Source organism: Numida meleagris, chromosome 16 (genome assembly GCF_002078875.1).
Source record: "Numida meleagris isolate 19003 breed g44 Domestic line chromosome 16, NumMel1.0, whole genome shotgun sequence".
NCBI classification, from domain to species: domain Eukaryota; kingdom Metazoa; phylum Chordata; class Aves; order Galliformes; family Numididae; genus Numida; species Numida meleagris.
Window position 1 is genome coordinate 3360307 of NC_034424.1, and position 17377 is coordinate 3377683.

The 17377-nt window shown below is 47.9% G+C and overlaps 1 protein-coding gene across 9 annotated transcripts; it reads left to right on the top strand.

The window, feature by feature from the left end:
• Positions 1223-17037, top strand: LOC110406974 (CMP-N-acetylneuraminate-beta-galactosamide-alpha-2,3-sialyltransferase 4-like). Of its 9 annotated transcripts, none has more exons than XM_021414131.1 (14): positions 1223-1306; positions 1801-1859; positions 1964-2106; positions 8023-8120; positions 9686-9740; positions 10213-10293; positions 10430-10486; positions 11187-11314; positions 11920-11983; positions 12802-12897; positions 13456-13648; positions 13984-14112; positions 15556-15708; positions 16097-17032. In XM_021414131.1, exons 4-14 carry the CDS (start codon positions 8024-8026, stop codon positions 16202-16204), a joined length of 1161 nt encoding a protein of 386 aa, XP_021269806.1. In that variant the 5' UTR covers positions 1223-1306; positions 1801-1859; positions 1964-2106; position 8023; the 3' UTR covers positions 16205-17032. The 9 variants fall into 9 exon arrangements, with proteins under 9 accessions (XP_021269806.1, XP_021269803.1, XP_021269805.1 ...); XM_021414130.1 differs by having other exon boundaries at positions 1293-1376; XM_021414129.1 differs by lacking the exon at positions 1223-1306 and adding an exon at positions 1383-1632.

Sequence of the window (17377 nt, forward strand, 5' to 3'; positions counted from 1 at the left end):
AAGAACTCTCCATCCCCAGGTGTAGCAAGTCAGGAAAGGAAGGCAAGAGACTGGCATGTCTGAACCAGGACGTGCTGGTCAAACTGGAGGGCAAGAAGAAAATGCACAGGCAGTGGAAGCAGGGACAGGTAACCTGGGAGCAATACAGGGATGCTGCAAGGCCGTGTAGGGATGGGGTCAGGAAGGCCAAGGACCAACTGGAACTGGACTTGGCAAGGGGTACAAAGAAGAATAAGAAAGGCTTCTACAGGTACATCAACCAGAAAAGTAAAATCCAGGAGGGTAAACCAGCAACTCTTAGCTACCTGACTGCAGCACGGTAAGTCTGAAGAGGGATCTCTTTCCCATCTACTAAAATAGACACCACCGCCAGCAAAAAAACTGGGAAGAGTGACTCAAAGCGGGGGAAGGAAGAGGGATAGGGCTGATGGGTAGTTAGACACCCACATCAGGAGAGCATCTAAGCAAAACTGCTTGCATCCTACTGTTGTCAATGTGATTTCAAAGCATATGCTTAAGTTGAGAAGGGACTGAGAAAATGGTTAGTCGTAGGAAGCTTTTGGCTCACAGCAGTAGAAGACACATTGAGGGTGTTCCTGAGATGGGCATTCTCAGTACCCTTTCTATCACAGTGCATTTCCATAAAGTTTTTACAAAGAGCAAGAGGTTCCAGAAACCCTGCTTTTCTTTCCCACTTGTTACCCAGACTCAGCCCTGGGGACTGGCCTGAATGCATCCCTTGCCCTTGACTTCTTGCCAGGCTGCCTAGCTGGAAACCTTCCTCCAGATGGAGCAGGCTAGGAGAGGTAAGGAAATGCGAAAAGGAAAGAAATGAAAACATATGGATATTTCTAATTTTGCTAATGTTTTTTTATGTCATTTAAATCACCAGAAAATGTAAGGAAAATATTATGATTCCACTCTAATACTTTTTATATCCATTTGTATTAGCATAAATTTCTTCTCAGTAGAATTTTTTTTCAGAATCTGGATGAGGTAGATTCTTTATTTTATTATTTGATTGAAAAGAACCTACTTTCTCCCAAATATCTTTTTTTTTTTCATTAGAAAGTAATAAACGAACATGGCCAGTCAAAGCCATGCACTGCAGTCAATATAGAAATATACACAGCCTGAAAACACAGCTTCCCAGAAAAGTAAATTCCCTTCCCCTGTCCACCTCGGTGTGCAAGCTTCATCACTGCCAGGGATTTTATCAAGAATCAAAAAGATCTGCTTTGGGAGCCACACAAAGCACAGGGCGGAGCATGGCTGTCATGGGATTGCAGAGGCCGGCCTGGAGCAGGTTGGTATTTTGAGGACATGCAAGCCTCTGTGACTAACACAGCCTGGATGGGAGCTGGCTGGGGAAGGAGGTAGGGGTGGCAAGGAGCCAGAAGCTTCCCTTCTATCCCCACAGTCCCTTGCAGTGCGGGGCAGGGGTTAGGGGGTGCGAAGTGAGGCCTTCCCAGGGGAAGCCATGGCCTGCAGGGCCGCATGCTGTGAGGGAAATGGTGGCAGGGCAGGCTGGAGCTTGGGGAAGGAGGCCTGCTGCATGGAGGCCTGCAGCATGACTGCAGGCTGCAAGGAGGATAAAGCAGGGGCCTAGGACCTTTTCCAGGTGGATTACAGGTAGGCAAACATTCTCTGGGGATGTGATTGACATGTGGGTGGTACAGCCCCTCGGGGGCCTCACACTGCCTGGCCAAGGAGGAGGGACACTCCAAGGGCTGAGCGTCTCTGTCACACTGCCCCATGCCCGTGTAACACCAGGCCTCATTTCCCTCCTCTTCCCCACAGGAAAGATATTCCAGGCCACAATTAATACAACGGCTGGTTTTATAACCCAGACCCCAGCGGTATGTACTCCATTGCTTATCCTTCCTGCCATCAGACAGCTTCATTTTCCTCCTTTCGGTGATTTATTTTTATTTAATTATTTTATTTTCATTTTTATTGTAAGAGCCAGAAACAAAGGTTGTGAAACCAGGAGCATACCGCGCTGCTGCTGTGTCTGTCCCTGCAGTGGAGCTGCCCACAGCGTCCACCTTTTGGCCCCAAGCAAGCAAGGCTGGACCTGGGTTCAGCTGCTCTTCAAAGCACAAGGTGCCATAAAAGGCTTTCTTTCCTCTCATCACTCTCCAGTCCTTTCCTCCTGCTTTGTCTTCCCAGGGGCTTAGCTGGACCGTCTGCCCCAGGACATGGTATGGGGAAGCAAGCTGGGAGGGATCTGAGAGGGGACTTTGGGACGTGCACACTGTCCCCTCTGCTTGTGTCAGCCTGGGCTGCAGGCAGGGATTTGTGGGAAAGCATTTGCACAGCCCGGGGCTCTGAGAGCCAGCCTCTGCCCTGGGGTCTGACAGTGCATGTGGATCTTTCCTCCTGGCCTGCAGGGCTTCTGTCCTGAATCCTTAGGTTAGCTCATTTTCCTATGCAGCAGCTTGTATTTGCTGAATAAGTTGTGTCTAGCTTAGGCTCCAGGGCCTGCCTGTGTGCCTTGCTGCTTTTCTAAGGCGCAAGAGTAAGAAAGGGCAGAGCTGCAGAGGGCAGAATGAATTGCCAAAGCTTTGGGCTGGTGGGCTGACATCAGAGCAATGGGAGGAAACAAGAGCTCTGAAGGAGGGTTTCCTTTGGAGCTGTGCCCTGGAGGAACTAGGAGAATAGGAAGGAGCAAGACAGCAATAGCTGTGTGGGGAGACAGGAGCCATGCTGGCTGCAGAGTAAAGGCAAACTTGTCTGCCTGCAGAGAGACAAGGCTGCAGCACCCTGAGGTGCCTTTTCCCAGCAAGGAGCCAGACTGGAGCAAGCTAAAGAAACACAGCTATGTCAGTGGCCCCAAGTGCTGTCAGCCATGTGCTCTGCCCTCCCTACACTGTGCATAGTGCAGGGCTCCTTTGTCCCCAGATTTATCACTGGATGTCCCCTTCCCAGATCCCCCAAGGTGGCCACAGACCATGCAGTGCATGCTGCTTGCTGCTGCCATCACTGATTGGGGCACTTTGCAGCTGTCACCATAGGTGCTGTCAAGGCATCGTTATGCCATTTGCTCACATTGTTAATGAGCGCTCTCTCCCATGGATGCGCTTAGCAGCGTGGCACAATGCCTGCTGACAGGAGCTGAGGACCTGCCACAGCTGGAACAGGGCTTCTTCAGCAGAGAGAAAGCTTTGCTGGGACATCTGCAGGTTGGGGAATTTTCCAGGTGAATTGGAGGGCAAAATTCTCATTTTTCACTCCTCAGCTCCTTTTCTGGTGAACCCTTTTGTTATTCCCCTCTGAGATCTTGGTAGTCTTTTGACGGTCTTGTGAGATGTTGGGCTGATTTCAGGCCAGAGCTGAACCACACCGAAATTCCAGAAACATTTTGTCTGGAGCTTTTACACTCACCTTCCCATCACACCTCGGCTCTGCAGTATGGCCGTGCTGGGATTCAGGGGCCTTGCTGCAGAAGGGAGCAGGGCTCAGATCCTGCCTGCCTCCCTCCTTCCCAGCCCTATGCAATTCTCTGTAGGTTTTCTGTACAGTCCATTTTAATAATGCAGAAACAGCAGAAGAGTGAAACCCAAGTTGGTGTAGGGCGGGTGTGGCTGCTCTCCTGTCTCTGTGCACGGGTGTCTGCAGGGAATGAGAGCCTGTTTAGGGTAGGTGCACTGCACTGATGGGGTGCTCCCTGCAAAATCCCCCACAAATGCATCTGTGGGTCCTCCCGGTCCCTCCTTCCCTTCAGTAAAAGGTCACTTTAAGCCACGGCAAAGCTGAAATAAAGCCGTGCTGGCCACGGCACCTCCTGGTCTCACAGTCTGAGCTCCAGCACTGCCACCGAGCTGACTTTCTGCGGCAGGGGGAGCAGCTGCACATCGCTGGGCCGGGGAGCATCACGGCGCAGGGCTCTCCTGTGATCACTGCTGAGTGCAGCCGTTCCTATGTGGCAGCGGCCACAGGACTTGGCACTCCTGGGTGGTCACTGCTGGGAGCTTGGGCACACCCGGGTGGCGCTGGGGTTTTGCTTGCCGCTTCCTCGGCCTCTGTGAGTTTTGGCAGCCGGGAGATAATGCAGTGCACACCTAAAGCACACGATGGCACTGCAGGAGCGCAAAACTGCCTCAGCCCCCTCTGCAGCTCAGCTGGGTTTCTTAGCCCTCCGAGAAGGCAAAGATCCTGCAGGTGCAGAGGCTTTCCAGGGACGAGGTGCAGAGAGAGCTCTGGGGGACTTGGTGCCTAGTGCTGTCCCCTGCTAGGGCAAAACTTTGAGTCCAGGCTGCTGCCTACCTGCCTCTGCAGCATCACCCCATCAGCCTAGGGCATGGGGAGCCACAGGAGCACACAATGCTGCAACGTGTGTGACTAGCACCTTCCAAAATGCAGGGTGGATGCTAACCCAAGCAAACCTTCCCCAAAGAGACCAGCTGTGCTTAGTTAGGTGGCCAGACAGGTGCAGAGCTAATTTGGGCAATAACACTTAAAGGCTAATAAGCACCAAATGTGTTCACCTGGGGGGGGGTTTGTACTGAGGAGTTTTCCCCCAGCCTTGGACTCTGCTGTTTTGACTTCCTGAGCTTGTGCTGGGAGAGAGATGGTCTTCAGATACATGCTGGCCAGAAGCAAGCTCTGGTGCAAGTCTTGCATGATAATGTCCTGCTGGCTGCCTCCTGGGGCTTGGAAGAGAGCAAGCTCATTTGTTTGTTTGTTGGTTCCTGAAGCTACCAATTCTCTAGCCAAAAACCAGGGAGAGACAGAGAGAGGAGCAGAAAGGCTGCAATGGCATTTCCATGTAGCATGTGCTTTTTCCTGAAATAATCTCTTAAAAAAATACTTGGATGTGACAGATCTGATATTTAGCTGTTCTTTGCAGACAAGACGTTCCCCTGCTGAACTGAAGAGGTATAAATGCAGCAAGTTCTGCCCGGATCATGTAGCTATGTGAAACAGTGTGGTCACCTTTGTAGAGGTTGTCTTGGCTCTGCTTTTCCTCCTTCTGTTATCCCTCTAGGAAAAAAAAGTTATCCCTAGGACTTCTCCATACACAGCAAGATGCGTATCCAGGATTAAAAGCACAACATCAGCATCAGAAGAGAAAAACTCTTCCATGAAAGGAGAGGGATAGAGGGGCTTGGTTTCTGCAGCTCTAGCCCATCTCTCTGGATGGAGCACTCTTTGCTTGATATCTCTCTGCTTTAAATGCAGCTGATTGATTTTCTTTCTCCCTTTCTGCCTGTTTATTTTAATAAAAATAGATTATTAATTTTTTTTTTTTTGAAACCTAAAGCAAAATGTTCCACTGTCTCCACCCACCAGCCTGGCACTAAACGCTGATGGTTTTTTTCAGTGGTTATAATTTGATTTCTGCCTCTCCTGCTGGGCTGATGTGAGAGAAACAATATTTAGAGGAGTAGATTTAAAAACAAAAAAATGGAGCAGGGGAGGTAGAGGCTGGGAGTGGCGTGGGAAGAAGGAAAGAGAATCAACGAGAATGAACTCTCATTTTCTAGGCCATTTTGTCAAGTTTGCAATCTCTGATGGACAAAAATCCCAGTATAGCTCAACTAATCAATTGCTCTCTGAAGAATAGAAAATGCCTCGTCTCTTTAGGTATTTTTGTGTTATTCTTGGCCTGCTGCAGTGACTCATTGTAGCTGCTCTGTGCCAACGATTTCAGGTTTGTAGCCTCTTTGAGAAGTAGGGAATTGTGATCGTCTCCACTTTGCAAGCGGGGAAACTGAGGCACGGCGTAGTAAATTGGTTCCTTCCCCTTCAGATCGTGCGTGTGTGGCTGAGGACAGCGGTTCAGTCAGCACATAGAATCCAGACGGCATTTTCAGCAGCGCTCAGCTCTTTAAACTTAGACAAAAGGAGGCTTTCAGTAGCGCTTAGCAGCGATAATACCGAGCAGCAAGTTTTCAAAAGAATTCAGCAGCTCCTCCGCTCTTGGTGTGTCTTAAGGAAAAGCTCCTGCTATTGCTAACAGGAGTGGTTATTTTTTTCTTTACCAAAAACCTGACCCTTCATCCCTCGGCACGGAATGAAAAACTTTCTCATGTTTTAAAATAGTTTTTAAAGGGTTGGCATCCCTCCTTTCTTCCCCCCCCCCCCCCCCCTTGTTTTCCTGGTTTTTGGGGACGTGGTTAGCCATTGTTTCTGTGTGTATCCGAAGCGATAGCTTTTCTAACTATTTTTTTTCCTCCTTTAAAATACATAATCGAGATTGTCTGCTGCAGTTTATATTTCCTGCTGCGGAGACAAATACCTTAATTAGAACGGAAGGGAGGCAAAAAAAAAAATATCGTACAGAAAAATAAAACAGCTCTGTGAAAAGAAACCTGAAAGGCTTGAGAGAAGTAGAAAGGGGCAAACGAAGCCCCTTGGCAGGCAGGAGGCATCTCGCACAAACAAGTGCGTGTACTCTCACCAGCTGAGGGGATTGCTTTGCTCAGTGCAAAGCAGGAGGTACAGGTGCCTGGCTGCACTGAGTAGCGTTGCGTTTCTGTCAGGCAACGAGAGCTGTTCTCAAGCTGCTCGACCTCCTACAGCTCCTGCTCTGTCTGCAGGGCAGATCTGTGGCTTGGTTTCAGTAACTCTGTTGTGAGAACAAAGGGGAAAGGGGCTGTTCTTTTACCGTCATACCTGCCTTGCCTCTTTCCTTCGCTAAAAAGGGAAGGGTTAAATTAATCCCCGGTGGTTTCTGCAATTCATTATGGGATTTCTTGTACATGCTGGCCCTCCTTTGCATGCCTTGGGGGAAATTACAGCAGGAGAAAGCAGCAAGAAATGCCTACATTTACCAGGCTGGTATTAACTCCAGGGATGTACGCGAGGGATACATATACAAAATTGTTCCTCAGACCTTAAGATTGTTTGAATAGGAGAAAAGTTGACCACGTGTATAACTGAGAGCACAGTGTGAGCCTGCAGGGAAGTGGGGTAGGAGACCTCTTGCTTTCCTTAGATTATTTAAGCAACAGCAGCAGTCTGTGGAGGGCACACATTCAGCCCACTCCCATCTCCAGAGCAGGTCTGCAGCCAGAGCAGCTGAGCTCTCTCTCTCTACATTCCTGCCTTAATATCTTTATGGGAAACCCTTCCAGTTCCCTTCCTCTGAAGTACATCCACCCAGAAAAACACCCTGCTGTCCCCATAGCACACTATGCTGCCAGGGCTTCCTATTTAAGGCCAGCCCTGATGCCTTGCAGGTGCTGCCTGTGTCAAGGAGGACCATGGAACCTCCTTGATGTGGTGTGGGGGAACAGCAGCTGCCAGCCCTGGAATTTGGAGGGCAGCCTTGCTCCAGCAGGCTGGCAACCAGCAGAAGGGTCTTCTTGAATGGATTAATCAGCCTTAAAAAGGTCTTCTTCCAGGCCATAGACTGAGGGAAAGAGGATGGACTGAAAGCATCCCCAAGTACTTCTCTGTGGCTGAGCTGAGGTTTGTACCCAGCTCATTGAGGATAATTAGATGATCATCATCAGATGGGGAAGCTCAGCACTTGCTTTCTGCAACATCCCTCCAAGAGATAAGCATATTATTCTTGTTTTTCACCAGCCTGAGCCAGCAATTGTCTGTGTGAACTGTGGTGCTGTCCCTGTATAATTAAGGCTGTCATTCAGACTTGTACACCTAAACACTACAAACTCCACAGCTTAGGAGGATTGATCACAGGACTTTAGCGATAGTCAGAGCAGCTCTTTGTGGACTCCTTCTTTTGTCAGTGGAACAAACTGTGGGGCGTGAGAATGGAACATCCTTGGGATGGTGGTGAAGTACTTCCAGTCCTCACTGGATACACAGCTGTGATGCCAGGTCCTGTGCAGGCAGTGGGATGAGCTGCACTGATCCTGATCAATGTGCATGTGGGTCTTGTGGGTCAGCAGACAGAGCGTGGGGGGTATCCATGCTGTGAGGACAGAGGCACGGCATTGAGAAATCCAGGTTTGTGAGACAAGTGCACAGCCTGCCTGTCTGTGCAAAAGTACTGCTAAATGAAAGCTCATTAGTCTTGTTTGACTGATGTCATCTGCTGTTTTGCAGGATGCGCGTGAAGACAAGCATGAATGCCATAGCTGTAGTCAGAAGACTCTTCCTTGTCCTTTTCCAGAGCAAAAAGCTGCTGTTTTTGCTGTGTATGGGTAAGAAAACCTCAGTGCATGCTGAGCCCTGCTGTTTTCCAGCCAGCGATCACCACTGTGTCCCCCAGTCCCCTGCCTTGCTGGGCTGGGACTGTCCAGAGTGAGGTGCCCCTGCTGGCCATTGATGTCTTCACTGGAGAGACCCCAATCATGGGTGTGACAGAAGGGGAGAGGAAGAAGACATAATACCATAAATCCCACACCACAGGCTGAGATGAGGGAGGAATCTGTGAATTTAAATACCAAGGCATAGGGTTCAGCAACAGGAGCACAGGCACTGTCACAGTGACTCGCTTTCACTGCACATAGCTCTATCAGCTGTGCTCCCAAATGCTGAGCCCTGTGCTGCAAGTGGCCCCACCATGCACAACTTTGTGTGCAGCAGCTCTGCTCTCCTGTGCATGGGTCTTGCACTCAAATTTGTCACTAGCCTCCAAGAGTGGCATTAGCTGTGCCTGTTTTGGGTGAATTTTTGGAAAACTGAGTCATTCTGGCTGTCTCAGGGGAGGGTGGAGGGCAGAAAAGCATCTGAAAGGTGATTTTTTTCCACAAAGTATGAAAATTCTTCTGTTGTTTTGCACTAGTACAGCCAGGTGTTGACTCAGTGAATTCTCCCCTATATTAATATTTATTATTATTTAAAACCCCAGTGCAAAGCCTGCCTCCTGTGTGCATGGGGCTGTGGAGGCTGGAGCAGGATTAATATGCTTTTGTGATACTCAAGACTGAATTCCTGGGGTGAGGGGAAAGTCTGGCAGTCACCTTCTGATAAATGCTGCTGAGATCTTTGCAAGATCAGGGTCCAGAAGTGAGTGCTTACCTATGTTGTGTGTATGCATGTAGCAATGCAGAAATAACTGGCTGATGAAAGCCTCTGTGCAGGGAGTTTGGGAAGTCTGGGAGAGACCCTGTGTTGTAGTGTCTGTATTGAGTGTATGTCACTGCTTGTGTTCTCCCTCCAAAAGAAGGAAAACCAATTCTAATTTCATGCCATCGTTGAGAGGCCAGTTGTTTGTCACAGAAAAAAATCGCTGCTGTTTAATGACCAAGATGAGACCATTGTCATTTTCATAAAAAAGAAAGAGCTATCACAGTGCACAGTGATATAACGACTATTTTGTGGTACAATATGGGAAGTGCTGAGGAAAGTAAAATTAAAAGTCTTTTATCTATCATCAGGATGGATTCTTTACTAATGGTAAAGAGAAAAAAAGAAAAAACAAATGCTGGGAAATCCTTATCCCTGTGTGCCAGCACAAGCACAGCAGCATCTTTGTGAAGCCAGCGGGAGGAGCTGGGTACAACTATGGGCTAGGTGAGGGGACAGACTGCAGAGCCTCTCCCAAATCAGGGACCCACAGGGGTCATGGGGAAATCCTGCCCCTTCCCCACGTCTTAGAGCTGCAGCACTGTCTGTGCTCATTCTCACCCATTTTGTGCTCTGTGTCACGTTGCTAGAAGGGTGCAAAGGGTGGAGGAGCCTTTCCCTGCTGCATCCACAGTCCCAGATGCATGCGTGTGGAGCAGGGCACTCAGGGCAATCCAAGCTTCATTGCCTTCTGCAGGTCTGTGCATGAAGAGCCTGTACTATGTGACGAACACACTTGGCAAGCATATTGAGTAAGTTACCTCTTTCATTTTCTGGCTTCAGTGCTACTGTGGTCTGTGGTGGGGCACAATTCATTATTGTGGGAAGCAGATACATCCTCTCCTCCCAGGGTAAAACCTGGGTGAGAAACAGTTCCCCAGTAAGGTCTGAGTTGCTGGGGTCTTGGGGGACTGTGTTCTGCCTGGCCATGGCTTGAGAGCAGGGCACATGGAATAGGAGCAGGATAAAACAGCATTGGTGAGCCTGGAGTTGTCTTAGCTAGACCACAGAGAGATTCCCCGCTGTTGCTGGTCACTGCCACAGTGTCTTGTGGACATCTCATGGTGCTCTTTGTCTGCCTCTATATGGAGGAAAGAACAAGGCTCACTAATGATGTTCTAAAATTCAACCTGTTCAAGGCTCTAAGCAGCTTGATCTAACTTTGGTATTACCTCTCTAGAGATCTTTTTTCCATCTAAATTCATCTGTGTTTCTACTGAACAGAAATGGAGCCCTTTACGTGGTCTTTGGAGGGGACATGTTCATGGACAGCAATGGTCAGGAGCTGGGAGACAGGACAACACGGTCAGGAGCTCAAAACCTTCCTTTTGTAGACATCTTTAGGAGACCTCCTGAACTGTCCCTGATTCTCAGGCCACAGTCTAAGGCTTGAGAGCCTTCAGGAAGAGCTAGTAAGAAATGAACCTTGTTTCTTTTGCAGGAGGCACGTTGGTACTTGCCGGAGACGCTTCATTTGGAGAAAGCCTTTTCTTGGAAGGTTTGTTAGCTGTCTCATTTGTTCGGGGAATTTTAGTGAGATAGTGAGTCAGTGTTTGAGTGGCTACTGTTTGGTGGAAGCAGGCAGGTTGGGGTTTATGTGCAGATATGCAGAAAGGGAAATAGAGCTGACTCTTGCACAATTGCATCTTGGCACCATAACAAGTGAGTCAGAAGGCCAGCGGGAAGATGCAATGCAGATGTGTGCACAGAATGTCCTCCAAAGGGCAAACAGAGAGGAAGAGATGTGCAGCTGAAATGGTTGTGGGCAGTCAGCCTTGTGTTGTGAGATTTTGTCTTGGGTGTTACGAGTTTTGTCGTGAAGTGAACGAATAAATGAAATTGGGAACGTAAATGGAATTCTCCCCTTCTCTCTTGTGGATAAACAATGAAACAATGAGTAGGCATTCCCCAAACCTGTACAGAGAGAGGAATGACTGAGAAGGGAGAGGAACTGGGAGGTGGAGCAGAACTGGAGGGGAAATGAGATTTTTGCTGTCACTGCTGCTTGAAAGATGAGTTAGAAACAGCAGTAGATTTTAAAAATATGGGTCATTTCTGGGAAGTACTTCAGGATAGCTCGGTAGCTTTCCAAAGCTCTTCATTATTCAGCCTGCTTCAGCTGCCCCAGTCCTGTGCCTGATACTGCTTTGACAGCTCTACTTGTCCATAAGCTGCTGCCTGTCTGTATCTCTTGTTAGGTTTGAATCTCACTGGGAGCCTTTCCTCACCAGCAAATCCATATACTCACTCTTGGACAGGCCTTTTAAACAGGAGCTTGAAGAAGTTCTGTGGTACCATAAACTTCCTTTTGGGCTGCAGAGCTCAGGTATTGAAATACTCTGTCCTTGGTGTTGCCCCACTGTGGATGGGCACAGTGAGGCTGGAGAGCCTCCTACTCATGGAGCAGCCTGCAGTGCTGCAGATGGAATACAGCTGAGAAACACACCAAGGGAAATCTGGACTGACTGGATGGGATGTCTTTGAGAAATAGTGGTCTTGGAGAAATAGGGACAGTGCTTTAACTCCTGGCTGTAGCTGTTCCAGGAGAGATGGAAAGGGGAGGGCTGACAAATGCTATTGTGGATGGAGCAGGAGGCACTGCAGAAGTTATCAAATGCTAATGGAGAGAGGATATCAGCTGAGTTGGTACCTGTTGGCTTTTTCTGTGCAAGGTACTGCAGACCAGCATCAGTAGCACTGATCAAAAAGTGCATGCTTTTCATGTGGAAAAAATGCCTAGTTTGGACACTGTTGGGCAGGTGATGATTGCAAGAGTGGTGGTTGAGCAGGCTGTCCCATGTAAATTGTCCTGGAATTTTGTATAGGGATGAAACCTGTCTCTTTAGAGCAGAAGAAAGAGGAGGTTAGTCTATTGGTAGTGGGGGGTCACAATTTTGTGTGAAGATGACTCTTCAACTTCTTGTCTTCTAGTTCTCTCTGCTTTTAGCACATTGCAGCTTCTTCCAGAGCAGGATTTGCCTGGATCCTTTGGCCGGTATGAAGTCTGGGCTGGAGATGGGAGCTGGGGGAGCGCATCTGTCAGGGAAGTGATTGCTAGATTGAGAGTTGTGGTCTCTGCAGCTATTGGAAGTTCTCTCTCTTAGTGTTCAACTTCACAGTCTTTCTGCCTCTTACTCCTGCCACTCTTCATCTCCTCTCTCAGTAGGTTTCTCTTTCTGTCCCTTTTAAACGTACCCTTTCAAGCAGCTCTCATACTGATGAACTTAAGCTGCTAGCTCCTAGCTCCCTCCCTTTAACTTCTGTCATACCCTGAGTTCTGTTCTCCGTGTTGCCGTGTCCCATCTATTTTCTTTTGCTCTAACTCCATCCCAAGCATGCCAGGCTGGGAGTTGGGTGAATCCCTCAGCTGGGCCTGCCCACATTCAGGGGGAGCAGGAACTCAAGTAGTCTGTCTGTGGCAGCTGTTGACAAGCACTTTCATTCAGACACTTTCTGTGACCTCCCTCTCCCTGATACGCTGCATGCCTCCAGCAGAGGTCTGCCCGTGTAATTACTGGTCTGCTGGGTATCCACACTTGACTTTCTATTTCCTTAGTGCCTTGTTCACTCCAGCCAACTAGAAGTCTCACCTCTAGCATGTTGATGATATTCCATTGCCTTTGTGAATGTGTAAGCACATTCCATTGTACTTTCTAAGACAAATATCATCTGGGTGGGAAGAATCCAGAGTCCTACTAGTCAGGGCTTTTCTCCTCTAATGTCACCCCAAAAAGACCTTCGGGGGATGCTGAACTAACCTGGTGGAGAAATTTGTCAGAGAATTTTATCTCTTGCTATCTATTATTTTGCCAGCTTATGGTGCCAAAGGTGCATTGTGGTCGGCAATGGCTACTCTATCCATGGCCAGCACTTTGGGAAAATGATTGACTCTCACCATGTTATCATAAGGTACTGAATCCTTACTAAAACCTTGATGATTAATCAGAGACTGAAAAATGATAATGTGTATGTGATGTTCTTGCCTGGGAAACATAACATCTAGGATCTAGCTACCCAGGTAATCAAAGATCTTTCTTGCAGTTTGTGGCCAAGCACAGGCATTGCAGGAGCTACAAATTGCACTGCTCATTCACAGATGTTGTACCTGGGACTGGATAGCCACCTCCAGCTCAGTGGAATGGCAGGGAATCTTTGACTGCATTGCAGCCTTACATGCAGCTTTGCTCTGACTTGAGCAAATCGTTTAACGTGCTTCATGTCCCTCTCTGAAAAATTGTGGCTGCCTGCCACTGTCATCTGTTTTTATATTGCTAAGGAGGAACTACTGGGATGTCTGATGAGGTGGCCCATACTGTGGAACCAGGCTGCTATATGGGGCTATAGTATGTGTTGGTGCCCTCATCTGAGTTCCCATGGCCAGTCTTGCATCTGACAGCAACTCTCTACAGTTGGGAACAGGCAATACTGACATGCCACAAATCCAGCCCTTCTGGCTTTGATTCTCAGATTAAATGATGCTCCAGTAAAAGAGTACAAGAAGGATGTGGGAGAAAGAACCAGCATTCGTCTCTTCTTCCCTGAATCAGCCCTGCCTAACCCTCTGGAAAACAATGACAACGATACACTGATGGTGTTTGTCCCATTCAAGCCTCTGGATTTCTTATGGCTGAGGGAAGTATTACTGAAAACAAAGAACAAGGTGAGATGTCTTTAATGATGGATGGTTGAAACCAGGTTATTTGTAGTCACATACGCAATAGCTCTCATAATCATGTATCTTTCAAATATTTAATGAGCCGCAGAAGGCACCGGAGACCTTATTTGTCACTAATTAGACCCCAGTCACAGCTAGATTGCAGATGGGTGCATGAGAATGAGTGGAAAAGACCAGGAGGTGCTTTATTCCTCCAAACTCTTGGTCCTTCTGAGCATCCAGCCAGTGCAACAGGCCACAGCTAACTCAGGCTTCGTTATCGTGGCACGGTGTGGTGTTTATGGACATGTCTTGAGTACCTCTCTGCCTTTGTCCTACAGACAAAGGAGGGATTTTGGCGCCAGCCTCCCCAGGAGTGGAACTGGAACGTCTCTCAGCTACGTATTCTCAATCCATATGTCACTTATCAGGCAACGTACAAACTGCTGCAGCTGAATGAATCAAGTGGGGTATGTGATCACGCTGGAGGGCAAACAGATGACCATCAGTGTTTAGTGTCTTCCCTAATACCTCACTGCTTCAGTGCCATGCAAGGGGAAGGAAAACCCATTTGCTAGATCAGCTGGTCCCTCCCCCTAGTAAATGCCATCTTTTACTTTAGCATGGTGTTTTGGGTTTTGAACCCTGTTTCTTCAAAGAAGACCTTTCCCTGCTTGTCACAACTGTGCAGCATTACTTTAATTCCAGTCTGCCCTGCAATCCCTTGCCATTTTGAATTCAAGTAACTTTTCAGAGTTAAATTTCTGGCCGTGGTTCTAGGCCTCAGGACACCTGCTTCTCTGGTGACTAGCAGCTTTGTCATATAAGAGCTTTCATACATGTTCCTGTGATTTTCCTGTCTCTAGACCATTACTGATAATTGGCTATCATAAAATGGGAGGAATTTTGGTTGGCGTTCCTTAAAACATTCAGGTCTTGCAGATCTCTGGCCTGAGGCTGGCTGTTATACCCTCTACTTCGGGAACGCAAATTTCTCCTTCGCTGCACAATGGAGGATTACTTCATTAATGAATCTACTTTGTCTTCAGTCCTGACGATCTTTGTGATGGTGCTGTGCAATCTTTAATTAACTTTAAGCCTGCTGGGCACCACCAGGATGTTTATAATCTGCAACAAAGGCTTGAGAAGCTTGAAGGCCTAGTGTGGTGAAATAACCTTGTCCAAGGTCATGCACTAACTTGGCTGGGGCTGGGATTAGGTGCCAAGTCTCCTGACTGCTGAAGCAGTGCTGTAAAAAAGTACATTTCCCTGCTAAACTGCTTGGAAAGCGTGAAGTGGGGCAATCCAGAGAAGAAGTGCTAAGTGCTCGGTTAAGCTTGAGGGACCAGACAGCATGTTCAGCCACTCACAGTGTGGTGGGTGTTCTGCACCATCACGAGGTTGTTAAGGCAAGGTCTCAGCTGGTACGTGGCCATGTTAGTTTTATGTGTGCAGAGGGAAGTTTTGTAACACATAGGCCAGGGACAGGAATTTAATGCATGGATGAGAAGCGAGGTTTCACACAAAGGCCCCCAGCAGGGAACGCACACACAGAGGCACACAGAAATGAAAGAGATGCAGGGACTTGGTACAGGCTCAGTTATAGATGTGGTCTTCTTAAAAAGTGTGCTTCCATCCAAAGCTTTTTCATTTCCATGGAGCTCCACGTTTTATAATCTCAGTGGCTGTACACTCCTGAGTCCACATCTTCTGCAGCATCTTCTCATAAGATGCTCCTTGTTTGAGTTCTGGGAGTGCTATCCAGGCACCTGTTCTGTTTTATTTATGTATTTTTTCCTGCATGGAGTGTGAAGGAAGCTACTGGTCCCAGCTGCAAAGGTGTTGCTGATGTCAGTTTTGTAAAAGTATGAGTTTGAAATGCTAAACAGATGTTCTCTCTTTTCCTTTCCCAGAGATATGCCACCACGGGAATCATTGCTTTGAACTTAGCCCTCCATCTGTGCCAAGAGGTCAACATTGCAGGCTTTGGTTACCCTGGCAACCATGACACCACTACGCCAATACATTATTACAATACTGGTCTCTCACGGAGAAAAAAAAACGAGGTAGAAAATGCTTTCCCTCCAAACTAAGGTGTTCTCCATAGGGGAACCCACTGGAAAAAGCTGGGACTAAAGGAGCTGTGAGCTCTGGTAGCTATCTGGTACCAGTTTTACTTGTGGAAATTAGAATCAGAGAATCCTTAGAGTTGGAAAGGACCTTTAAAGGTCGTCTAGTCCAACTCCTCTGTAAGTGCTGGGATATGCTTTCTTCCCAAAACTGCTTGAAAGCAGATGCTGCCTCCCTCATGGTGCCTTTCTTCTGTCCTAGTTTTCTGACTGGGGTCTTGTGCAGTGGGGCTGGAAGTTGGGTCAGGCAGGATCACTGCATTTCAGGGAGGATGAGAGGTACTGTAAGGATTAACCTGTAACATTGGCTCTCTTGTCCCTACAGCTCTTTCAGCATAATATCACAGCTGAGAGGAACTGGCTGCTGAAAATGATTGAGTGGGGAGTGATTGCTGACTTAACCAGCCATGCCTTCCAGGCCCAGAACCACTGAGAGAAGGCCGTGCTGCTTGCTGTCCCCATCCAGACACCCCAGTTGGGCTTTGCCCTTGTTCCAGATTGTTTTGAGCATGTCATAGTGCATCCTTGCCCAAGTGGAATGGGAGGTCAAACCCTGAGATTCAGAGCACCTTCCTCGTTCTGTGTTGGCCTCTGGCTTCCACCACTGCCTGCTGCAGTGGAGGGTTGGGAGTGTTGCACAACACTTCTTCCTTGGGTAATCTCCTCCTGGTTTGTAATCAGCTATCTTGTACTCACTGTGCTATTTATGAAAAGCACCAGGCTGAGATGCCAAGCTGGTCTGCTGGCCCTGAGAAACTCAGGGATGAAGGTGCAGGGTTTACCCTGAGATTTCAAACACCTTCATACACAAATTGGGGCAAAAGAAAGTTATACCCATCACTATGGAAAAGGACTAGGTTAAAAACACAGAATTCTAGTGTCTTGCTAATGGAAAATGTTAATGTCAGCAGTAAACACCAAAAAATTGTTTATTTTATTGTTCTGTTTGAGAATAAATGTACTGCTGTTTTCAAGGAGTTGGCACTGTCTTCTGTGAGGGGGATTCCTCATGGGGACAGGTGAGAGTTAGATGATCTGAGATCATATGGTTCATGGACCCACGTAGCGCCCTTTATTTTCCTCTCAGCACGCTGCTCTGAGCTTTGCGTGCTTCTTGCTCTTTGTTCAGAGAATAGAGCCACCCTTCCGAGTCTGCTTTGTGTGCTGAAGATCTTCCACATTTAAGAAACCTCATTAAAAGCTCCACCTATCTGTGGCTGCCTCGTGTCTGCATTCTACCCCTGTGGCCACATCTTCTCGCAATAGCTTCCTTCCAGGATGCAGCTACGCCGTATCGTCCTTTCTTTACTGCTTTCTTCCTGATCTTTTGTCATCATGGATTCACCTCAGTTGATGACTCCCCAGAATGCTGCTACTTCTTGAAGAAAGAGCTTGCAGCGTGATGTTAAGCTGGTGGTGATATTGGTATAACCCCTTTGTTGCAGCCATGTCAGGCAGGTCTTCATGGAAAGGCAGCTCCTCCTGCACAGCTGTTTAAGAACAAGCTCTAAGGGTGGGATTGGCTAAATTTATATCAGGCTGTGTGTGTCTTGTAACACGCTGCATTTTCAGCATTAGTACACTACCCAAATAACCGCTGACACTT

Excerpts from the sequence above, each read along its gene's own strand:
- LOC110406974 (XM_021414124.1), top strand. The coding sequence starts at position 1,324 with ATGCAAGCCTCTGTGACTAACACAGCCTGGATGGGAGCTGGCTGGGGA. Across the intron at positions 11,315-11,919 it reads TTTTGGGCTGCAGAGCTCAG|TTCTCTCTGCTTTTAGCACA; the intron begins GTATTGAAATAC and ends CTTGTCTTCTAG. Across the intron at positions 11,984-12,801 it reads TTGCCTGGATCCTTTGGCCG|CTTATGGTGCCAAAGGTGCA; the intron begins GTATGAAGTCTG and ends TTATTTTGCCAG.